Source organism: Amphibalanus amphitrite, unplaced genomic scaffold (genome assembly GCF_019059575.1).
Source record: "Amphibalanus amphitrite isolate SeventyFive unplaced genomic scaffold, NRLGWU_Aamphi_draft 000445F_arrow, whole genome shotgun sequence".
Lineage (NCBI taxonomy): Eukaryota > Metazoa > Arthropoda > Thecostraca > Balanomorpha > Balanidae > Amphibalanus > Amphibalanus amphitrite.
Window position 1 is genome coordinate 193,793 of NW_024881939.1, and position 24,936 is coordinate 218,728.

The 24,936-nt window shown below is 60.6% G+C and overlaps 1 protein-coding gene across 5 annotated transcripts in view; it reads right to left on the reverse strand.

Moving 5' to 3' along the window:
• LOC122391573 (protein Fe65 homolog) overlaps nucleotides 1-24,936 on the reverse strand; it is a 76,703-nt gene that overhangs the window by 25,496 nt on the left and 26,271 nt on the right. For 2 of the 5 annotated variants that reach the window (XM_043385612.1, XM_043385611.1), the window contains exons 1-2: nucleotides 13,271-15,003; nucleotides 3,141-3,330 (exon numbers count right to left, since the gene is read on the reverse strand). In XM_043385612.1, the coding sequence (XP_043241547.1) occupies nucleotides 3,141-3,330; nucleotides 13,271-14,873 (1,793 nt within the window). In that variant the 5' untranslated portion in view covers nucleotides 14,874-15,003. Of the gene's footprint in view, nucleotides 1-3,140; nucleotides 3,331-13,270; nucleotides 15,004-24,639; nucleotides 24,751-24,936 lie in introns of those variants that run through there. The other 3 variants (XM_043385613.1, XM_043385615.1, XM_043385616.1) reach the window with 2 other exon arrangements.

The following is a 24,936-nucleotide window of genomic DNA, read 5'->3' on the forward strand; positions in this document are numbered from 1 at the left end:
AAGAAAATAGCGCATGGGTAAACTACAACAGGAAACAATAATTCAGTAGACACCTGCTAATTGCCCCCAAACTTGAGTTCATCGGACATCCGTGGGCGCCGGCTCTTCGCACTTTTTGAAGGGAAACCAAGCAGAGACTCCTCGCCTACCGCATCAGCTCACTGTGTTCCATACCATCCGCTATTCCTAGACCATTCCTGTCACATTCCAGCCCGTCCGTCACCGCACACCGTCCGATGCGCAGCGCAGGGCAGGCCGTCGGCGCGGCTCTGTGGTCGGCCCCGAACACTCGGAGCTCGGGGACCGCTGCCGTGGTTTTTGTATCAACAGCGGTCGACACCGGATACGGCGCAATCGGACCCGCCCGCAGAGTTCGACATCACCCTACCCCATAGGGAGCCCGGGCCAGGTGACCGCTGCTGAATCATTTGTTCGCAGATCACATGTACCGCCGTCATGGCAGCTGGTGCTGACTGGCAAACGTAGCTAAATTGACAGCGTCCGTCAGCACACGGTGCAACACGGTGACTCGTGGCGAATTTGCAACCGATCCATCCATTGATCCGACCTGGCGCACGCCGGTATTGGTTATACTTGGTCTAACATTGGTCGAGTTTGAGACTTTGCGCCCGTATATCCATCGACGCATAAAATATTCAGCCGCCGACGGGCATTTTGGGCCATTACGGCGGTGGGGCGGGTCCGTCCCACTCTGCACGACAGGCGACTGACGGCTCCACTGCACGGCTGGGGGCAGTTGGAGCCGCGCTGACGGTAGTCGAGGATCGATACTGACCGTCCGGGCCGCCCGGGCTGCCGGCCACCCTGACCGGCCGGGCCCGGCCGTCAGAGCCACTGTCCGCGGCACGCAGCGCGCGACCCGCGCTAATGGCCCGGCGCCGCTTCATAGCAGGCTGCCGCGCGCAACAATGCATACCAAGCAGGCCAGCGCGCGCGTCTCCCCACTCGGAGGAAAACAGTGCGCACTCGGTGGCCAGGCCGCGTCCGGTTACTGCCGCCGACGGCGCGCAAACGGCCGCCGATATCGAGCTGTCGGCTGCAGGGGGAGCGCAGAGACCCCGCCCGCCGTCCGGCCGTCCGGCCAACCCGCCGAGGTCTCAGCCCCGGTTCAGCGATGGGGCGGGGACACTCGAAAAACTGCCGCCCAGTCACGCCGTGCTCGCTCCCATGGCGGGCCGTATGATAAACGGTGGCGGATACCGGACACGCAGCGGGTGGTGCGGGCAGACCACCGACTGCCTGAGCCGCGACCACACGGCGGCAGCTCCGGCCAGAGTCTGCAGAGGTCAGCCCAAGTCACCGCCGCCGCTCCCGAGCCCTCTGTTCGCGGCGAGTCTTACCGACTCGGTGACCCGACCCTCTCCAGCGCCGCCCACAGCCGCCTCCATCCGTCATCAGCCGGCCGGCCCGATCCCATCAGAGCGATTTGTACATTAGCACTCGGCTTATCTGCCAGTCATAGTCGGCGCCGAGCGGCAGTGGTCCGCCGAGCTCCCATATCTGCCCCTCCCACTGAGCGACCTCCAGCGGGCGCAGCCCTAATCAGACCCACCCGTTGGACCTCCCCGTCCCCTGGGATAACCCGTCATGGGCCGGCCCACAGCCGCCCTGTCCCAGAATAGAGCCAACACGACCGCCCGCACCGCCCGCAGCGCTCTCATCGGGTCAAACGAGGCTGCCAACGGCGGATTTACTGCCTCTGACCGGTATACCGGCCGGCGGGGGCCGAGTGCGCGCGTCATCCGACCCCACCCCACCACTCCTCCCCCGCACCGCGCAGGGGCATCACCCGTCTACACCGCAGCGCCTCGGAACATCACATCGGCACTTAAATTCAATACGCCGCCATCGGGCGCGGCTCTATGCGGCGGCGAACAATAGAACACTTGTTGTGCCGACAGGCGGGCCTCTGCATTATTCAACACCTGTATTGAGTTGCTGTTGAGCAGGTGAGCTCTACAGGTCCGCCGGCGGCGCCCGGTTAGTACCCGGCGATCCGGCGTCCATGTCAGATCATCGCCTCTCCCGCAGGGGAGTGCGTTCAGCAGGTATACCGATGGAAAGTGCGTGGCTCCGGCACGGTAGAAAGGGAGAGATAATGACGCATACATCTCCCCAACACTTCCCTCTCGTGCCCCAGGGCTAAGTCTAGGGCCATATCTCCACGCTCTCTGCGGTAGAAGACCATCCAGCTTCACGCTGCAGAGACGGGAGCGGGGGCGATGCCGAGTGATGCCGATCTACTGCCCAGCGCAGAGGCGTGGTAATCAGTTCAACTCTGCGCGAGCCCCCTAACCAGACTGTGGGCGTCGGGGCACGTGTCCCGCCGCTCCGCAGAGGGATCATAGGAAGAGATAAAGGTCGCATTCTTACCGCAATGCAGCCATTGTGTCCCTCGCACAGCAGGAGGAAGGATGATCTGGCGCAGTACGTGCATAATGAAATCCACGCCTCTGCTAAGCCACTGGCCGCTGTTCTTTTTACGCATCGCAGCCGGGCACCCGGCCGGCTAAGTCGATTCATTAATATCTACCAGACTCAGCAATAAGACTTGGTCTGGGAAATCAGGTTAGTGGCGAGGTGGATCGAATCAGCACGGCTGCTGAGAGATGTCATCGCGCTAACCGTATGCAATTGATTTACGTCGCAGCTCCGTCAGACGCGGGCGATAGTTAGATTACGTGGACGGCCTAACACATCGTCGACGTCAGCCCACGTAGTCGTGTCAGTGACTACACCAAGATTCGGCACCTAACTGCATGCATACCCGATGTAAGTACCCGATGCATTTTGGAACGTTTTCGATAAAGGCCCATAGCTGATAATATCGCATACAAACGAACTCTCTCAACTGACACTAGCTTACAGCAGTCTGAACTGCCTGTGATAACCTAAATACTAAAGACAATGGGAATGATATGTATTCATGACATTGAGTTGTAAAATTACGAAACAACTTAGTATAACACTGAACTTCAATTAGGCATCTCTGGAAGCCGACAAACTACAAACCAGGCGTCGAAACCCCTGATATCATTATTTCTTACCACGATTCACACGAGTGACAACACATTGAGCCCATTCTCCCCGTGAGCTGTCCTACCCCGACCACCACTCACCTGGCGATAACAGGTCCGGAGCCGAGGTCTACGCCCATCGAGCCCACATCGAGGCTGGCGTAGGCGCGCCGGCTGGAGGAGCGTGCCGACGGCTGGCGAGAGAAGCGCTCCAGCTCCTCGTACAGCTCGTCCAGCACGCCGGCCGGGTTGCAGTTGACCTGGTCCAGGTCGTGCGTCAGAGGCACCTCCCCTGTGGAGACAGAGGCGAGACGGGTCAGTGGGGAGGCGCGAGGGTTACATAGGGTAAATGGGGACACTGGTAGAGCGGGTGCTATTGAACCGTCTGAGGTCAGCCAGTGCAGTGTCTAGACTGAGTGACAGAAGAGGGGAGGGGAGGGGGATGGGCCCAGACGGCGCCAAGAAGTTAGCGCTCTGCCACCGGAGGCGCCGGCGGCTGTGTCGAGCCAGATGTCCGCTGAATTTCAGCAGCCAGCTCCGCCGCCCAACTTCGCCCGGCCCGGGTCTCCAGCTGTCGCCCCAAAGTTGCCCTGACCCGCCGCCGGACTCAGCTCCGGCCGCTAACGAATTCCACGCTCTCCACGACGCCCGCGCAGCCCGCTCCGTCCTAAAACATGCGCTCCAATCTCCTCAGAGCGGCAGAGTTTGCATAGCGTCATTATGCGGCGGCGGTCGGCGGGCAGGCAGAATCTGAGCGCCCTCAGATCGATGGCGACCAGATTGCCTTTGCTCAGCCTCCGCAGCGGACGCCGCAGGGGATCGAATCTGCTCGGAAGGAGCGGTCACTCGATCAAACATTTACAGAGCAAACTCGGTGGCACGGAGGAAGAGGGGGTGGGGAGGGGAGACAGTGGTGCTGGGCATATTGAATGGACAGCAGCCGCGGCAGCAGTACCGCCAAACTCCTTCCCCGCCTTGGTATGCAGTAGGGGCACCTCGCGAATCATGATGGCAGAGCCGCCGGATATTTGAAGAAAACTGAAGACAGCTGATAGTACCGCGCAAAGTAGCGTCAGAGATTTATATTTATTATAAGAGCCATTCTTTTCCAGTTCAGGCGAACCACGTCAGTCTGCATTTGTCAGCCCCCACCGAGCGGTCCAACCAGTCGCGCCCGTGAAGGCGTGGTTTTCCACCAGCTGCGTCAGGTCAATACGGTTCGCTATTGATCGACCGCGCATCAAAGGAATCCACGACCGAAAGGAATCAAATAAAACCCATCAGCCTACGACAGGCTGGCACCAATAAAATCCAGGGATTTTTCTCCTGGCACGGAATCGTGTCGGCATCCAAGTCCGGGACGGTGCGCCAGCTCGTCCGCCGGGCCTGAGAATCGAGCTCGACTCGGGTGGTACCGAGAAAAGGCTCCGGCTCGGAGAGGGTACACGGCGCAGCGTGTCGCCGTCGCCATCGACGGGCTGCACCGACACCCTCTGCAACCAGGCCATGTAGAGTGGTGACGGCCCCTTTCACCGGAAACTGGATAACGCCCCGACCTCGGCGCTGCTGGTGCTATGGTGCGCAACACTCGAGCCTACTACCGAGCAACATTTCAGCGTAGCCCCGGGCCTGGAAATCGAGCTTGAGCTGAGCCTGGGGAAAGGCTGGGGACGGCCGGGGGCCAGGGCAGTGACTTGAGCTGATCCAGGGGCGGGGACAGGGCCGGATGTGGGGACGGCCTGGGCCGGGACAACGCTGTCGCAACGTCCAGCGCATTGCAACGTCGCGAGCACTCACGGCTCGCGACGGTGCTTAACAAGCATCGAGTATTGTGTGCTGCCGCAGCCACCCTCTCTTTGCACTGTTCACAGTCACCTCGCCGTCGCTGAGCCCCAGGGCCTCCCTGCAGCCGACCGGTGCCACCCTGGCAGCCCACCCAGCGCAGAGCGGCACACTGACAGCCCCGTGTCAGGGGCGGACGGCAGGCGTCCCGGGGGTCCGCCGCGGCCGGCCGCTGTCCGTCCGTCTGCCTCTCGCCCAGTCAGCCCACCGACCCGCCTCCTGTGGAGACTGACTGACAGCCGCCCGCCGCGCCGCTGCAATGTGTACAAACAACCGGCCAGCGGCGGCTAGCGACGGCGCGGCGGTGACGGCCGGCCCCGACCCGTGACACGCCGGGTCAGAGGTCACGACCCCGACCCGCGCACACAGACAGTAACGCGCCGGCCGTGACAGACCGCCGTCCGCACAGTATCAATCCCAGCCACGAGACTATCGGCCCGTACGACCGACACGTGCCTCTACAGCCATCGACGTTGATTGAGTCTTACGAAAGCCAGAACCGGCCGCTAATCTGCCGTCCGTTTACCACCCGGTCACCGGCCATATCCCACGGCGAACTGCACGGCGCCGTGCGTCCGCCGCCTGTCACCATTGGCCCACAGTCAATCCATCAACCGCTGAACAGTAAACGGCTCGGAACGGGCGGCGTAGACGGCCGGGACTGCGCCGGGCGCCTCCAGCCGTGACCGGGCCGCTGTTCGGCGTGGTGCGGCACAGGGTCACCGTGACCGGGTATGAGGTCGGCGGGTGCTCTATGGTCTCTGATGAGGCCGAGTTGATAGCACACATAGCACGTGTGGTGAGACATTCGGCGGACCTGTTATAGGTTTGGCCGGGTCGGTGTGAGGGTTGTTATCAAAGCGGGGGCGGCGGCAGTTTGGAGAAGTTCGTGAACAAGCCAGGGCGGAGGCGGGGGCGGCTGGCTCAGACGTGACTCCCCGCCGGCACTGCGGCTCCGATGACGGTATTGCGTGCGGGCGCACACGAGCGCCATTGTTGTCTGCAACGCCGGCGGCGGCGGCGGGCGGCACCCCGGCCGGCCGCCGGGCAATCACACCGTCCGCCCGCGCCCCGTCACCGGACCGGCACGACACGAACCACACTGACAAACACATCGGCCCGGCACCGGCAGGATGCCACGGTGGTACTCGGCATCAGGTTCTCTCTTAGACTGAATGGCACAGACGGACGCCGGTCAAGAAAGGCGAGGCCCAGCAGCATAACTCAATACCAGCGCCGCTTTATAGATAACCTGTTCACATGCCTTGTACCGACCGTCCGTCGGCATCTAACTGCTCATTTATCTGCACGACAACCGACAGCTTGCATGGAATCACAAACACGAGCCGTGAAAAATGGCCTTTCGGGGTACGACTGCCGCTCAAGGCAGCGAGTGCCCACCATTCGTCTTCGTGTCCAACAGATCACTCTCGACTCCTCTATATTCATAATTCCTTTCCTATTTGCCCTCGCATTCCGCATGCAAACTACCCGGCGCCGCCACCGGCACCCGGAAAGGAAGCTGACGAAATTAGCTACCCGAAACCGAAAGTGGCCGCGGCGTTTGCATACAGTCCCATGGCCCGGTGCCCATGCTGAAAGGCAGGCGCTGTGGACCATCTGTAGGTGCCGCTTGCCGCCGCTCGCCGCCGGGGCCGCCGCTAGCGGTACGGTTCGGCGGCCGGGCGCGGTGCGGCGCCACCCCAGAGAGTGCAGCGGGTCGTTCCGGGCGGTGCGCGGGCCGAGTATCAGCGGAGACGGGCGGCGGCGCGGTCCGTCACACTCCGCCCCGATGGTGTCACACTCCCCGCGCCACCGTTACCTGTCTGCTGCGCCGATACATCGCACGTCGTGCGCGGTTTCTCGCCTCCGGTCCGCCGCGCGTGACGCATGGCGCGCCGCCAGGTGACACGTGACGTGACGGCCCTGTGAGGTCGTAACGCCTCCCGGGTGTTACCGTAATACCACCGTAACGCGGTGTCGGTGCGGTAACTTACCGGGTGTGCGGGCTTACACTGTTACCGGTGGGCGGCTGGATCCGGTAGCGCAGTGAACGCCGACACGGCGCCGATAACTGACTGCGGTCCACCGTCGGCTGGATCGAACCCGCCGCCGAGTTGGAGCCGCCTGCGTGCGTTAGTTATGACAAACGGTCGTTTAGCGATCGACCCCGCTGACGCTCACGACCGACCTTCCCGGCCCGCCTGCAGCAGATCAGGAGCAGCCGAGCGGCGGCCCTTTTTTTTCCTCCCGGCAAGCCAAGTGGCTATAGCCGTGCCGGCCGCACCCGCCGCGGCCCGGAACTGACGTGTGGGAGGCCACACCGTCCGTGGGAATCGGTGATAAATTAGGTGCGAGCCGCCGCGTCCGGCACGGTATGGCCGGAGCGGCGCGGCGGGGCGCGACGGTCCGTGCTCCGCGCAAATCCGGGTACAGAGCGACGGGGCTGGTCTGTATGACAACTCCCCCGCCCTTGCTGGTGCAATCCGGGCCGCAGTGATGAATCCCAGGCACCGACGGGCGCGCGGACGGACCGGCACCAGTGCGTGACACGGCGCGTCCATTTAGGCCGATTGAGCTCATCGTCCGATGGCCCCAACAGATCGACAGCGCGTGTGTGCGATCACCGACCCCGCGGCAGACGCGCGCGTGGCCGGCGGACAGCCGCCCGGCTACCGCCGCGCCGCCGACCACGCCTGTCTGAGCGATCGGCCGGCGCCAGTTCCGTCCGCGGCGATCCGTCAGCCCGCGTCCGCAGCCGCTCCTCCGCCCGGTCTCCGTCTATCAGAGACGCGCCGAACGACGGAGAGCGACGCCCGACCACCGTCACTGAGGCAGCCATCTCTCTGGGGACAAACGTGACGCGGGCGTGACGTGACAGTACGGCGACGTGACGTGACGTGCCGTCACAGGCCGGCGCACGCCGCCGCCGGTGCGGACAGCGTCTCGAAACCCGCCCAGAGGTGACGCACGGCGTGGGACGTGATGAGACGGCCAGAGGACACGAAGTCATGACGGGCCGATCGCAGAGGCACCTGGCTACAGTTTGTCATACATTTAGCAGTCAACTGACATCACTCATTTGCAGCAATAGCTCAGAGTCAACAAGGGAGAGTCCCGTGCCTGTCTGGGTCTAACAGCAGGTCGTCATGCGGTGGAGAAACCAGCCGCGCCGCGGCGGACTGCGCAGCGCCGGTCACCCGTGCCGGCCATTCCGTCAGGCTGTGTGCCTGTGCTGCGTCGCAGTCGCCCAGTACCCAGCCGCCCTCCGCTGAAGGTCGGCGGTTAGACTGTGCCGCGAGGTAACGAGACTTGAATGACACGGCCGCGGGCCGGGCGGTAACACCGGCACACCCGGCGCCGCGCCGGGGGCGCCTCGTGAGGCGGCACTTTGGCGGGCCGACACGGACGGCGCCGCTAACCCGCTTCTCAGCGTGATTCGCTAATGTGCTCCGCATACAGCTTAATTGCGGCTGGCGAGAAACACAACACAGCTGAGTGGGGAGAGCTTTGATAGTCCCCACCCGGCCCGCGACAGCCCGGCGGCGGTTCGACAGCTCGTTCGATACCAGGAGCGCTCGCCGAGGACGGCGTATCTCGCCGGGAGCAAGGTGGGGAACGGGGAACATTCATTCTGGCCAGGGTTCATAATGTCCAGGGTACTATATGCCCAGTGTCGAAATGGCCAGTGCCTTGAATAGGCCAGAGTTCATAATGTCCAGGGATTGCATGGTCTAAATGCGGCCAACTGGCTGCAGATAGGGTATATTCAAAGAGGCCAGGGTTCATAATGTCCAGGGCACGACGTGTCCAGTGTTCGAAATGGCCAGGGTTCATAATGTCCAGGACACGATGTGTCCAGTGTTCGAAATGGCCAGGGTTCATAATGTCCAGGGAACGATGTGTCCAGTGTTCAAAATGGCCAGTGCCTTGAATGGGCCAGAGTTCATAATGTCCAGGGATTACATAGTCATTGAAAGTGACGTCATTATGTAAAAACACGGAACCAGCTCAATGCGAAGCAGTGCAGTGCCGAAGGCAATGCCTTAGGAGAGATTACAGGCAATAGTAAATCAAATATTTTTAGGTTAAGTGGTTATGCATCAGGCTTCAGGCCGAAGGCCTGAAGCCAGATACATAACCACTTAACCTAAAAATATTTGATTTACTATTGCTTGCAATCTATTCATGCGAGAAACTATTTCCTTATCCCCGGTAGGCAAACATCATTACCTTAGGTTAGGTTAGGTTAGGTTAGGTTAGGTTTGGTTTGGTTTGGTTGACTGTGTAATCCCTGGACACTATGAACTCTGGCCAATTCAAGGCACTGGCCATTTTGAACACTGGACACATCGTGCCCTGGACATTATGAACCCTGGCCATTTCGAACACTGGACACATCGTGCCCTGGACATTATGAACCCTGGCCATTTCGAGCACTGGACACATCGTTCCCTGGACATTATGAACCCTGGCCTCTTTGAATTTACCCTATCTGCAGCCAGTTGGCCACATTTGGACCATGCAAACCCTGGACAATATGAACACTGGCCAATTCAAGGCACTGGCCATTTCGAGCACTGGACACATCGTACCCTGGACATTATGAACCCTGGCCTAAATAATACGCACCCGTGGGGAACACGACCTCGGCTCGGCACGACCTGCAGAAAGCCGGGCAGGTATGATGGAGCACCGGGCGGCACCGGCTCATGGCGCTGAATAAACATTCAATGCATACAGCTCCGGCGAGCGGCGGCATAAGCACCGGCGGCTGGTGGCGAAGGCCGCAGCTCTCGCTCCTTCCGCGCCGAGCGGCGGCGCTCTGAGCGCTCCGCGGACCGACATTAGCCCGTACTCCCGGTAACAGATGTGCGCCCATTGCCGGCCGCGGCGGGACGCGGGATGCTGAGCCGACCGACGCGCCGCGCTGTCATTGATTTTAGTGCTGAGTAACTGCGCAGCGCGCTGCGCGGGGCTCGCCGCAGCCGGCCGGCCGGGCCGGCCATCAGACAGTTCCGGGCAGGGTATCGGTCCGACAGTTCCAGGCAATTCACCGACTCGCAGATCCGGGCAACTTATCAACCGACGAGGATCCAACAATCCAATAGTCGGACAGTCGGACGGTCCTCTCAGTCCAGCCCAACCGTTCATGGCACCAATTCTCTAACGCTGTAATCCCACCAGTTGTATTTACGAGCATGGTCACGGTACGCGGCCGGATCCATGAGGACTGGAGGGGGCAGGGGCCTTGGCCCCGGACCCGGCGCGGGGCGCGGCGACTCCCCGGCGGCGCGCCGTGAGTGTGCCGCCGGCTCGGTATGCGGGGTCGGTACCGCCGCCGCCCCCGTCACGACCGGCCGGCAGCGGTCACGGCCAGCGGCGGCAGACGCCGCCCGCTCCCACGGCGGGCGTGACAGGAGATGGTGCGGCTGCTGCAGTGCTCCTCGGGATACGGGAAGGGAGCCCAGCCCTGCCCGGGGTGTTATGGTTACCGCAGGGGTGTTCACATGGTGACCCGCGGGTCTATAATAGCGACCAGCGACAATTCCCATGGAGACAGAACATTTTTTTGTCGGTCTCTAAACGGCGATCCGATAATGCGCGGCTGATCCAAGCCCTGCCCCCAGCGGCGGTCGAGCCACGCGGTCCCAGGATATGAGACGATCCGATGATGATGATGATTGGTCGCCGCGCCCACTGATACCGCCCCTCTGCCCGGGGAGAGGACCGGGCCGGCAGCGCGACCCGCGGCGCAGTGACCGTCACCGTGACGAGTTTCCGGCCCGGCCCGGGCAGAACGGCACAGTCCGTCCCATCGACCACTCAGAGCGCGCCGGGTGACTCACCGCCGGAGAGCGGCACGCTCCGAAAAACCGCCGCCGCCGCACAAAACTACGGAGCTGCTTTTTATTGGCGCACAAAAATCCCGGACCGGTCGACCATTATGACGTGAATTCGGAGAGCTAACAAACCATCATAAATCGCACGTTGACCTCGCTCCTCTGAGCCAAAGACGGATCGGCGCCGCGAGCATGAGCCCGGATTCGCATTTGTTAGCGGCTGGCGACCGCTCGGAGACGAGACGTCGTTGGTGGATTTGAAGGAAACTTCGTCTCGCGGGCCCCCGTGTCCGCTGTCTGCCGCCCGGACAGACCCAAGTCCGACGGACGGCCAGATTACCTCTGTAAATAACACACAGAGGTCCGGCCGCCGTCCTGCATTAGTTGCAGCGGGCGGGCGGGGCGCCGCGCCAACGGCAGGTGCCGCAGTCACTTTGTCAGACGGCAGCGACAGGTGGTGGTTAGCTCAGCACCGCGACCGGCACCGCCCAAGGTGGCGGCCTTGCCCGGCGCTTGGCGGCCACCGGCGGAACGCCAGTCCCCGTCCGCGTGTTACGGACGACCGGCATGGTCTACTCGTACCGAAAGCTACCGATTCTGGGCATCTAACTTTGGCTCTCCCGACAACCATCGAACCCGACTATCCCTACTGACAGGCGCTGTCTCAAGACCATCCCTCCTGACAGCCGCCAGCACCAACTTCGGCTGTTCAACTGCGGGGCTTCCTACCCATAGAGCGACGACTGAACGCTGCAGAAATCGCCGCCAGAGACCACGCCTCCGGGTGAGCGACTCAAATGACCGCCGCGATCTGCGAAAGACACCAGACTCTACGGTGTGTCCGCAGAGATCGCTCGCTAACGACAGGAGACCCGGTGACGCTGATAATGATGATGATGGTGACGATGATGATGATGATTTGGGATTTCGAGGTCAGGGTTGGATGACGCCCGTGCCAACTGGAGTACAAACAAATTAGCCGCACGAGACAGGACGGCAAACAGCAAGAAAAATGAAAATCACAATGAGAAATGAGAAGTCAGTCGAGCGTGCAAACTGCACATTTGCGCAAATGGAAAAACAGCGTGTCGTAATGCCGACGCGAAAACGACCGCAAATATCACAGCGCAGCAGAAAAGCGCTCATTGAAAAGCTGAGGAAAAGCGACACTCAGCATCACATTCGTTTTCATATTCGCACACGCCAAGTGACATGAGCCAGGCCACAGTGAATCTCGCGGGCTCGGCCGTTAGTACTGGGCGGTCAGTGTTCGTGGGCGTGGCCGTCCAGCCCAAGACGCTACTGAAACCTTTCAGTCCGCCAATCCGATTCGAACTGGCTCGCCTGGCTGCGCCAGCCACCTACACTCAGGCTGTCGACCGGGCGGCACCAGCTTACGGCCCTGAGTTAACGGTGGAGCTGCGCCAGCTCGCCATACCTCGGGCGTCGGCCGAGCCATAGTGCCAGCGCAGCAGTTATGGTGTTCGACAGGAAGCGACTGTCACCGAGCCGGCCATCTGGCGAGTCTGTTCGTGCTAAACGAGCGACAATAGCCACTCGGCCGCACGGCAGTCGACTGGCGGATGATGCCGATAGCAAAAGGTAACCAGAGACCCGGCTGACCACCACCAGCCAGAGTGAGAGACACTGGATAAGAAGTACGCTCGGGCGCGCAGTGGTCGGCAGCCGTCAGCATTCCGGCCGGTCCACCGCCGTCCCATTAGCGGCCGTTTAGCGGCGTCACAGGCGCGGCGGGGACGGCCGGCCAGCGGTGGGCGCCGCCGCCGCCGACGGCCGCCCGCCAGGCATGCACCGGTCGCTCGGCGCCGGCCCACCGCGTGGGAACGCACCGGCCGCCGGCGACCGCAGCCCGGCCATGAGCCGCCGCTGCCGCCGCTGCCGCGCGACTGCTACTGCTACTGTTGGTGTTGAGCCTACCGCTGCCGCTACCAGACGATGAAGGCGATAAGATAGGATATGTGATAAGTCGGCTGTGAGCTGTTTTTGCATGTTCTGTGGAGTGCTGACAGGCCGTCTGCTTTGCTCAAGCATGTTGCTTCAGAGCTATGCATAACTCGTACATGATCAAGGTGTCGTATGCTAGGTAAGAGGATTGCCGAATCGTGTCGCAAATGGTAATTAAAATCGCGTATACACGTGCGCATATCGTGTCGAACGCAATATGCATCATCTAGCAACTGTAGTGCAAATGGATTACGAGAGTTATGGAGCAGACGGCGAAAAAAGAACAGCGGACGCTGCATTTCACTGTTATCTGCGCGATCAACTAACCCGAACCTGGAACACTAGTTACCTGGGTACTCCATTTGCAAGGGTTACCACAAAATGACCCCGGCCTGTATAACGTCCTGCACAAGTCAGCGTTAGCCGTCCTCAAATTCACACACCTGACATACCCCGTTTTCCGTCGGTTACGAGCCATGAGAATGTCCACCGCCGGCTCGCGGTGCATGCCGTGCACTCCCGGCGGCCACTCCGGAGCGCCCAGCGGCGACCTGTGACCTCCGGTGGCCGGCGACCACTTACCGAACTGGACGCGGGTGCGGCGGCCGGCCGGCGCCGCCGCCGTCCGGTGTCCGATGGCGTCCCAGCTGCGCCGATAGTCGGTCTGACCGTCGGGCAGCCGGCCCCGCGGCGGCTGCCGGGGCGCCGACGGCCGCGCGCCGCCCGCCGCCGACACCGACACGGCCGTCAGACGCGCCTCGCTCTTGGCCCGGTACCGGTTGTTGTTGTTGCGGTCGGGAGTGCGGTGTCGCCGGTACCGACGGCCGCCCGGCGGCTCGCCAGGTCTGCCGGCGGCGGCCGAGCCGGGTCGGGCGGGGCCGGAGGGCCTCGGTCGCTCGCGGCGCCCCTCCGGCAGCGACAGCGGCCCGGCCGCCGACTGACGGAAGTAGTCGTCCAAGTAGCCGTCACTTGGGAAGAAGAAGCGGTCGAACAGGTCGGGCGCCACGGTGGGCGTGCTCTCGGCCTCGTCGCTGCTCTCCCAGTCGCCATTGAGCACCGTGCCGTCGCCGAGCTCGACGAACGAGACGCGCGCGCCGCGGCCGGCGCCGGTGCTCTTTCGGAGCGCGCTGCCGCGCCGCGGAGCGCCGGTCACCTGTTCCGTCGAACGGCTGCGGTGCCGACGCTCCGAGTCCCGCGTCCCCTCGTCGAACCGCACCACACTCTTGCTGCGCCGCTGCGGGGGTTCCGCTGGCGTGCGCCGCCGGCCGCGCGACCCCCGCTCGTCCAGCAGTCGGTCCCCACTGTGTGCTCTGACTCTGTCCCCACTCTGCGCGCGCTGCCGGCTCCTGTCCCGACTCCTGTCCCAGCTCCAGTCCCTGTTCCACTCCCGACTCACATCTCTGCCCCGGTCCCGGTCCCTGTCTCTCCCCCCGTCCCCACTCCTGTGTCGTGACCGGTCCGACACACGGCGGGGGTCATCTGAGGGTCTCTGTGACCTGTCCGGGGTCGGGTCACGGTGCCGACGGTGTCGGGAGCTGTCCCGCGGCTCCCGTGGAGGCTGGCGACCCTCCGGAGTCGGGTCTCGGGACCTTACACGATACGATAGCCTCTCGCGCGACTGGTGCGTTCGCTCCAGGGCAGCAGGGTCGTAAGTCCGCGAGCGACTCGCCCTCGCCGGGTCCCATGTCGCGTGCCGCCGGTCCCGACTCGGGTCCCACGATCGAGAGTACATGTCCGGGGCCCCGTGCGGCGTCCCGTCCGGCACATGGTCAAAGTTCCGCACCCAGCGCTGCGCCCCGTCCGCGCGCTCCAGCTCGTCCATATCGCTCACATCGTCAGCGGGCACTGTCCGTCGCGATCGGCGCGGCTCCTCGTGGCGCACGAACAGATCGGGCCGCTCCCAGTGTTTGGTGATGATTTTGGAGCGCTCCAGGCGGGCGCGCGGCCGGCCCTGCGGCGGTGGGGGACCATCGGACTGGTCAGAGTCCACCAGCTGTCGGCCGGTCAGCGAGCTAGGATGATCGGCCCGCTGCTGACCGCGCTGGGTCACCGCCCAGCGCTGGTGCTCGCCACGGCGCTGGTCCTCCTCCGCGCCCGGCGGAGGAATCACTTTCAGCAGCCGCGTCTGCAGGTCGCGGATCCGCGGCGATATTTTCCGCCGCGGCGGACTCGTGTTCTGCGTCATGACGCGCAGCTCTGTTCCTCACTCCATCACAGGTCAATCACAGCGCGCGCCGGTCAATCATCGTCACCCTGCACGTCACGAGCGTCACTCTGTCACGTCACGGGCGCATCACTGCTACCCCGGTGGCGGCGCGACGCCCACTGCCACTATCACATGGCGTGTCGGCCGGCACCGCGGCCGTGTCGAGCGCGGCGCGCCGGCGGCGGTGGCGCGCTCTGTCGGCAGAACGCCGCACCGCCGCCAGCTGACCTTCAAAGAAACCATTCTGCGACAGCCCGAGACCGAACTTATATCGCCCGTGCGCACAGCCGTCGAGCTCCAGGTGTGCTGTTACGGCTTGGCGTGACAGCGAGTGACGGTCTGCCGCCGTCAGGCCTTCAGGACACGGCTGAGGCGGCCCGGAGCGGCGCCGGACGCGGCAGCTCGCCACGGGGAACCGTCTAGAGCCGCGCGCAGCTCCGGCTACACCTGTCCATCGATAGAGACCTCACGGCGACAGGGGCCCGATCGCGCTCTGATAGAGATCTCCGGTGTCGGGGGTGGCGGCGGCGACCGGTGACGGTCACGGGTCAGTGTCCCGCGACGGGTCAGGGGTCAGCCGGCTCAGGCGTGCGCCAACCCGTCCGCTGGATATCAGCACGACACAACGACGGCCGGCCACGACACGGACGGTCGTAAGCGGACGCCCGATGAGGACAGCCGAACGCCAGTAGTTGGTCGGAAAATATAACAAACTCTGATATGGGGTACTCGTTTAAGTAGTAATCGAGGCCGTTTTGCACCTTTATTTATGGCCCATTTGATTCCCACGTTACACACTATTTATATTCCCTAACCGAACTAATGTAAGCAAATAGCAGATCCATCATGTTGAAGGTAGCCCGTACCCGATGATCTGCCACCTAATTCACTCTGCTGGCAAATCTGCAGACTTACGACCGTCTCTAAGTAGCCCGGATGTCGGTCGGACTCTGAAGGACAGGTGAGCAGTAAACCACTCGCAGCCCTCTCCGGCCAGACAGCAGCCGTGCCCCCGACACGGCACAGTGGTGACCATTACAAACAGCCAACTGCGGGCAGCGCGGGGACCAGCTGCGTAGAGGGAACGCCGGAACTCCCCAGCAATTGCAGCTGCAGCTAACTGCGACAACGCGCAGGGCTGCCCGGACGGCTGCGGGAGCCGACCGGGCAGCGAGCTGGCCGCTGCACTGGCCAGCCAGCCTGGAATTCTGCGCTGGGGCAGAGCTCTGAGCCGAGCTGAGACGGAACACCAGGCTGTGGGCTGGGATGCGGTGCCGGACTCCAGGGCCAGGCTCCGAGCCGAGCTGAAGCCGAGCTGTAGCCGAGCTGAGGCGGCCGCCGGAGGCCGCGCGTGTCCATCCATCAGCCGGGGTCGAGGCCGCGCCGCCATGGGAGTACCATGACCGGCGGCGGCCGGTAACGCGCGCCGCCCCCGCCGCCGCCCCCGCCCCCGCCGCCGCCCCGGCCCCCGCCGCCGCCACCGCCGCCGCCCAGGAAGACGGCGTTCAGCACCTTTGTTGTGCGAACGACATGATTCAACGGCAACGGCGCAGCTCCACTGCAATTGGCCGCAATTGCCGAGACAACCAACTGCGAAACAACGCCAAAGACGGACGTTTACTTTGGGCGGGACGGCCGAGACGGGGCCCGCCGGCCGGGGTGGATGCACCCGACATACAGACTGACACGTGTGGCTCGCGAGTTGACACAGACGACACATCTCACACCTCTCCGGCGCGTCTCCGCAGCAGCGTCACCCGGCGAGCGAGGCGGGTGGGTGGGGCCGCTCGAGCCACGAGCTCGGCTGGGGTCACCTTCAGAGTCGGCGCAGCTCGCCAGTCAGCCAGCCAGACGGCGAACGGTGCCGGAAATTCGCCGAAACCACTCTGCGTAAATCCCGCACAAATGACGAGTAGACCACGCCGAGTCGGGCTGATGGCGCACCAGAGCTGCAATTTCCCAGAACTGCGGCACGAAGCTGCCGTCAGATTGAGCGAATAGCGCACTACGGAATGAACTGGCAATCAGCTCCTATTGGTCGCTAATAAAGAGTGTACTAAATTCCCGAACGGCGAGCCGTAAGCGGTAATCGAGTATCACTTTGCCATGCGCCGATGAGTTCAATTCGTGCACCAGGATCCAGTGTAATGTGATACCCATGGAACGGAATATACAGGAGCGGCGCCCTGCGTCTTCAATTTGCGGTTTTTGCAGTTGGGTGTAAAAACGAGACAGCAGACTTCCTGCAGGCCTCACAGAACCCAACAGCCCCCGCACCGGATATCGTTCATGGTCACAAAATGGTCCGCGATTCAAAAAGGCAATGTGAATGCCGCTAAAGAATAAGGTAAATACATAACACGATAGTATCGAAAATGCTATTTACGATGGCATGCATGGAATTGGATCGTGACTTAGAAAGAGTGCATTATAACTAAAGCAAATGTTGCATCAGAACAGTACATACAGTCTCTTTTATCATACCGTCCGTCATATCTTCATAGCTGTCAGCACGACCACTGACCAGCCACCCAGGCTGTAGGCATACCGTATAGCTCATCCCACGGAACAGCAGCGATTGCATGCGGGCCCCACACGGCACACAGTCGGGCGACACGACACTAACAAAAACGTGTCCGATGACTCAGCCCTCCCTCCCCCGGGGGGGGGGGGGGGAGGGATATGACGGCCGCCCCGACACGCCGCGGGCCGATCCAGGTCAGCCGGAGGGTCATGCGGGCGGCACTCCAGATAGTGCCGGCGGCGCCGTTCGGCCCCGGTGGCTATTGATTGGAGTCCCCGGGCACGCGGACCGGCCAGGTCAATTTGCACCCGGTGAGCTTGGCCGAGCCCGAGCTAATTTGCTAGAGCCGGGAGTCTGAAATTCCGGTCGCAATTGGAGATATTTTCATCGCCGGCGATTCCATTAGGTCAGCTAACGAACGCCGGCGGTGGGGCGCCTCCCGGGGCGGCCGCGAGCCGAGGTGAGACGCCGCCTCCGGCATTACCTCACTGCGGTGAGACAGTGTTCCACCAGCGGCGAAATGAGCTCCGCTGCGGTGAGGCAGCGCCCGGGGTCCGTGCCTCTCGGAGCGCGCGCAGCGGGGTTAGGACCGGAAATCGACCGACGTCAAATCGGACCGCCCGGGTTGACGAATCACCGCCCGGGGAACATTTAAAGCTGGTGTCGATAGCTTGGAACGTATCCATGGCTAAGATGAGCTCGGCAAACTCAGCCAAACTCAGACGAACACAGCCAAGCCCAGTCCGTACTCAGCCGAACCCAGTCAAACTCAGTCAAACGACATTCGCTTGGGCTCGAGCCTCGCTAATTAGCCGCGCTGTCCAGCTGGTCATCAGCCGCATGCAGTGTGCACTGCACCCTGGTCAGCTAGGAGAGACAGACGGGAGGCGGCGGAAGGGACTCGACAGACGGCACGCGGGCGCACCACCCCCGCCAGCCGACCGCGCAGCGCTCATTGCGCGCTGCGCCACGCTGCTTATTCGCCAGTGACGAGCAGCGGCGCGGCAGTGACGAGCAGCGGCGGTGTGCGGCGCTGGTGGCGCGGAGGTGCGCCGCCGTGTGATGACCGTGACGGGGCACTACGGGATGACGTGATCCGAGGTTGGGTGGGTGGAGGCCATCTCTCCCGTGCCGGGAGGGAGGAGAGCGGCGCGAGTGCGCGGTACGCACATGACGCCCATGGGCCACCGCACCCACAACTACGCGTTGCACCCACACCCACAACACTGCGCTGCACCCGCACCCACAACACTGCGCTGCACCCATCAAACTGGTCGCACACCTCAGACAGGAATGACTGGCAATGACACACAGGAAACCATTAGCATGGGCAGGCGAGAGTGCGGATAAATAGCTGAAGAAGCGACAGCTAGCCCTTATACAAATCCCATATACCGAGACAGGGTGGATCGCCCAGGAGAAGAAGACCCCACTGAGGGCCCTACCGTGAACGGCCCGCGTGAACACAATGGAGCTCGCTGAATGGCCGGCTCCAGTGGATGAATGAGCGACCCTCCCACGAGGGACACGATACGGCTGACGGTTACATCCCTCCGACTGCTGCCGAATCACGCACCGGCCCGCCGCGCCGCCCGCCACACAAAAAACACCATAATCGGCGTGTTGGAGAGTCGATAAACAAACTGTTGTGGACGGCTGTCAAAACTGAGCTTCTGACGCTCGTGTGTAGATAAGGCGATGTATCGTTTGCGGAGAGCTTAGGCTGGGATTCAGGATGAAATAAATTCGAAACCCAACCAACATAATTTTGTCCCAAGTAACTATGCATGCGTACCACGGACAGACGCACCGCCATCCGAAAGGGGACTTCTCTTATTCCAGGAAACCCACGGAACGTCATAAGCGGAAGCCAACGCCACCCGTCAGCGAGCTGCGCCTCACGTCCAATGACGCCCGTGCCACCGTCCGTCAGTGACGCCACATACCTCCACAGGTGCTTCCCGAGGCTTGGGGCAGCCATTGGGAGGGATGTGGAATCATACCCGGGTAGAACATACGATAAGCGGGCAATAAAAGAGCCACATGGCATACTGAGACTGCAATATCCTCTCAAGGTCGACTTGGTCCCATGAGCTTGAATAGGCCAAAGCCTTATCTATTTATGTGCTACTTATCCGGCTTAGACATGAAAGAATTGCGCCCTTGAAGGAAGCAAGAGACTTTACATCTAAACTAACTGCTTGAGCAGCTCGCACGCTCGCACCGGTAGGTCTTACAAGTCTACTGACATACCATCCTTTCCATGACAAATAGCTGCTGGCGGGGTTGAAGCGTAAATTAAAAAGTATAATAATGTGCACTGTGCAGTGTGCACGAGTTAGTCAGAATACTTTCATGCACAGATGCAGCTAGTGTGCAACGGCTATCATACTCAAGAACCACAATAGGGATAATTAACCATCAGTCTAAGCTTTATGACTCCAGAGTTGCGAGCTCTCCGTCTCTATACCGGCGTCCCCCATAAGCGGCAGGGCCGACCTCCGCACCCGACCGCCGCCATTCGTTCACATCCTTCTCGCGTTACGGGCGCTCCCAGCGTCCATCCCGCAGAAGGTCACCATTCGGCACTCACAGTCGCGCACACCGCAGACGAGTCTCATCGTTCAGCGGTCGGGGGCTACGAGGAGCGGTCGGGGGCTGTGAGGAGCGGTCGGAGGGCTGTGAGGAGCGGCCGGGGGGCTCCGGGGTCCTCGGCGGCCTCTCCCCGCTCCGAGGGTGGAGGGGGAGCTCCCACACCGGCGTCGACAGGAGCTGCGAAGGTCAGCCCGCCGCCAACGACCCGAGCTCTCTGTCAGCGGTGATAGATGGGAGGTGGGCTCTGTGTCACCGGGCGGCGGAGGAGCTCTGTGTCACCAGCGCTGACCACCGGGAGCGGGCGCTCTCTGTCACGGGACGTCGGATCAGATCAGCACGCACCAGCCACCTGGAGTGGGGTGTCATCTAGGGACGTAAGAGGATCCTCCGTCACCGCTATCGTCTGTCAGGAGTCTGAGGGGCTCTGTCACGGGGCGTCAAAAGGCCGGGCGGCGGGCACTCCTTTCACCACCGGCACCGGCCGCGGTGAGAAGCGCACGCTCCGACTACCTTCGATGGCGCGTGTCTGAGCCGCAGCTTCGGAGAGCTGTATGCTAGTCATCTGCAATTCACCTCATGTGATCGACACTCGACAGACAGAAAGGGTGCCTTGAGCTAAACTAGTCAGCTCATAGGACGGAGAGTCGGATGATGCAGAGATGACTGCCTGGTTAAACATGCAGTAGGTCAAGCAGTGCCCCACCACGTCTCACACCACAGTTGCTGAGTGGTCGCTAAACACGACGAATACGATACCCAATACAGCAGAGGTCAAGAGCAGCCACGCCTGCCGACTGACGACCATGAAACCAGCGCCGGCGGGCTAACAAACGCCGGCCGTCAGAGGCGGAGCTCTCAGCGCGGCCCACGGTCATGGTCGGGACTCGACGGCAGGGGCGCGGGAACTACTTTCCGACTGGGGGGGCACACCATAATAGAGATTAACCTAGGGTACCCCCAAATCTAGTTTTCTCACCGGTTTTAGGCCACTTATTTTTCACCCCTCGGCTTTTTCAACAAAAAAGAAAACATTTGCAAAAAAAGTGTGGTATTCCGTCTCAAAGCTGTGGGGCACCGCCCCCACGGCCCCAGAGTTGGGGGGGGCAAGCTGCCCCCACTGCCCCCCCGGCTCCCGCGCCTATGCTCGACGGGCCGCCAACGCGTGTTTAGCATGGCTAGTGTTCACATTAGCATCTGGAGAGGAGCGCTGAGAGCCTCTCTGCCACATGGGTACTCAGACGAGAGGTGACAGTGCGGGGTCGGAGCTGACTAGACGGAGACGGATTTCTGCTTAGACTTATATCTCGCCACATGTCATATGTGTTATTATCAGCCGTAACACGCTTCACTCAAATTCTTATTCCTGCCAGGCACATGTGTTCCCTGCTGTATGATGATGGGTATAATCAGCATCGAGGCACGCACCCATGAGCCGCTGCTTTGGAATCACAACACAGAACACCCCGCCACCTGTTGACACTCCTGGGAACTAGTAACTCAGGCGTGCGGCGCGAGGTGATTTGGATCGACCGGAGCTCGTCACTCGCCGTGCACTTCCTCACCATTAGTCGTTAGCGTGCCATTACCATTACCATTAGAGGGTACTGGGTGAGTGACCTCTGCGCTGACCATCATTTACACGAGAAATATACGAGCAGGAAATTCAGACGACCAGTCAAAATCGTAGGTACCTATTGCTGATAGGTATGCAACCGACAAAGTCAAAAGCGGACCAGCGCCGACAGGGTGTTTGGCAGCACAAACGCTGTGAACGGGGAGCGTATCCCCACACAGATACCCTTGCACCTTTAAAATGGACAGAAACTCTGCGTCCAGCTCGGAACATTAAAACAAATGGTCTAGCATTACCAGATATCATGGCTTAAAGGTAGTGTGCCAGCTTTCTTGGACCATATGGAGTTAATGACCCGGATAAGGAGAACCGGATTTTTAGAACTTATCCATACCTTCAAAACTTATGGAAACGTCTTAAATTCTTCAAATTTTGAGTACCCCAGTGCGAAATTCGCCCTGACGGGTTGTCGGTCGTACCCCAACCACATTTCACACCACTATGAACAATAAATGCACACACTAAAATCGCTATTACCGATAGGCTCATCCAATCAAGTTTCGATAAACCCGTTCATCATCATCTCCTGCGGTTTCGAACACGCCTGTTAGGTGGCTTCTGATGCTCGTCGAGGTCGGAATTTCCAAATACGCGTGGTGCGTCGGGCCGCGCGCTCTGACTTCGGCCAAGAAAAATGCGTCAGCTGATCATTGTCATTTCTGCCACTTGCGTGTGGTGTAATGGGGTCATAACTTAAGAGACGGCTGTTTCATATCAATTATTTTACATAAAATCATATTTCAAACCACAAATTAATGTTCGACAGCCAAATTTAAGAAACAATACCAATACAGGCTTACAGTTTAAGGCTCGACATTGTGTTGTCTACGATTAGACAGCTGATAACTCATTCCCGTACGTCGTATGGTCGTAACACTATAATGACCTTTGCTTATTGTCACAAGTGCGCCGCATTCGCGATTGTTGCCCGACGCCTGTTTGCAGGTGAGCCCACTACAGTTGTTATACATATCTAAAAACCGATAAACTTTTAGGCGAAAAAGGCACTATTCCAGGCCCATTTTTGATTTTTTTTGCGATATTAGGTAAAAACAGAAGCTTCTTATCCTAGGAAAAATAAAACGGGAAATCTTTCAAAGGTGGCACACTACCTTTAACGCTGCCATTTCATTTCTGTCAGCTTCATCTGAAATGATTTCGACCAGCATAAACCACAACACAATCGGCTGAGCCCGTTCTACGGCGTCGTCAATCTTCTAAGTATATTAACTCGGTGGCATAATCTGAAGGGAATATGTAAATGTATTTGGTAAACAGGACACTGCTGTCAGTGTGCAGCGTCTAAATGCATGCGAGCCGGATGATAACGCGAAGAGCTTATAAAGCGGAACAATGGAAACTCTATGTACAATGAAGCCTACAGGCGTAACAAGAAAGCTACCACCGTCTAAACAATTATAGGATTTGAAAGGGAGGAAGGAGATTCTCGAAGATGACCGAGGCAGCAGCAGCATCCGGAGGCCCACCGGAAATGGATGTCGTCTAGGGCATGCAAAGTCTGATATGGTGGGATCACTCAGGAGACAGAATGGAGACGGCGGCGTCAGTCTTTGGGAGCACACCGAGGCAGGACGAAGACGGTGGAGATACCCAGAGGCCAGAGACACCCGGAGACAGCCGGAGACGCGCCGGAGATGGCGGTTTTCGTGACGACAGAGCGATCGACCGGCGTCTCGCGGCCGGGCATTGATCGCCGGTGGCCTCTGTGACGCTCGGATGCCGCTCCGATGGCACAGCTGGCGCAAACGCCGCGGTCCGGTCTAAGATGAACGGTATGGTGGAGCAGCTTCGGTCAGAAACCGGAAACCTGGGTCCAGCCAAAGTCTCCCAGCGACTGTTAACATAATGTGGGCACACGATGGTCTGCTTGATGCCTTTCGACGGTCTGTGGCTATAGACTACTCAAAGCTGAACATCTTTGATTTTTTTTTTTTTTGTCTCAAAACTTGATCGTCTGTGGCCCTACCACACCTCTCAAATTGTTCTGCAGTTAGCTCCGCCGGGTGTCGTCGCTGGGTAACAACGGTCACCCGCGCCGTACTGGCGCCGAAAACCATTGGTGACTCAGTCAGACCCTGTGCAGTCACGGTACCGTGGCACGCCAGTGGTCAGCCGTGAGACCGGCGAGCTGGCGACGACACGAGCCAGTGGCGTGACCTGCCACCGCAGTCCGTCCCCTGACCTGGGACATACACTGTCCCACAGGCCACCCAGCACGACGTTTACTGGCCATCTTCAGCGCAGCAGCTGCGTATGTCTTGCCGAACCATGACAATGCAAGCATTGAATTCTTGCTGGAACTGAAAATCTTGACAGTATTTATTCCACATTTATTTCAGCAAACACACGAAAATCCACCTGGTTGTGTACTCGCCGACATCAAACAATCCACATCCTGGACCGTTCCCTCAGACAGGCAGCGGTCAGCCCGTGTCCGACTATTCCCCGTACACCGTCCGCAGCCGAGCAGTTCCGTCCCTCCCAGTTCCGGTGGGCGGCCTCCCGGAACCCGGCGCGCGTGCGGCCGCGTTCGCCGAGTGTCCGGTTAGTGTCCGTTTCCCGGGAAGCGGACTGCGTGCCAGCGGCGGCAGTGGGGTCTCCCTGTCGCCGCCCCCACCGATCGGTTGACCTTTAGGCGGCGGCGGCGGCCATTAACAGCTCGCTAACAGAACAGCGGTGGATGGACACCGGCAGTCGGCCGGACCGCCGGCGGCCAACGCCCCAGGGGAAAGCTGGGGCTACCCCACTGCCCCAGGGCGCCTAGATTGTGGTCACGGTTGTCCTAGAAAGATGGTTAGCATAATGTAATACATAAGATGTCATAGGAAACGCTAATGTTGAGTGTAATAAATTCATTAAGGTTTGTCATAATATCAAAGTAGTTTTACAGAGCCCATGCTCTATAAAAAGGTATAAAAGGTTGGACAGTGGTGAAAAGGTGTGCAGCTCCAGTGCGAGGCATCACAACTCACCTGATACGGGAGCTAAAAGTTGTCCTCTTGCCCTCGTCATGACGCCGACTTTCCGTCACACCGAGTCGGCCCCACAGTTCAGTCTCAGCTAACGAGCTCCAATCGACACGCCCTCCACTCCTTGCACTCTGAGACAGACCCCACACCCGAACGGTACCCAACTGACCCGCTGCGGCCCGCGCTGCGGTCCCCGCGACAGTCGGCGCCTCGTGTCGACCCGACTCGACTCAATGGTGACCTCGCCTCGACGCTCGATAGTTCGGCGCCAGTGACGTCAGTGAGGCGTCGGGCCGGCGC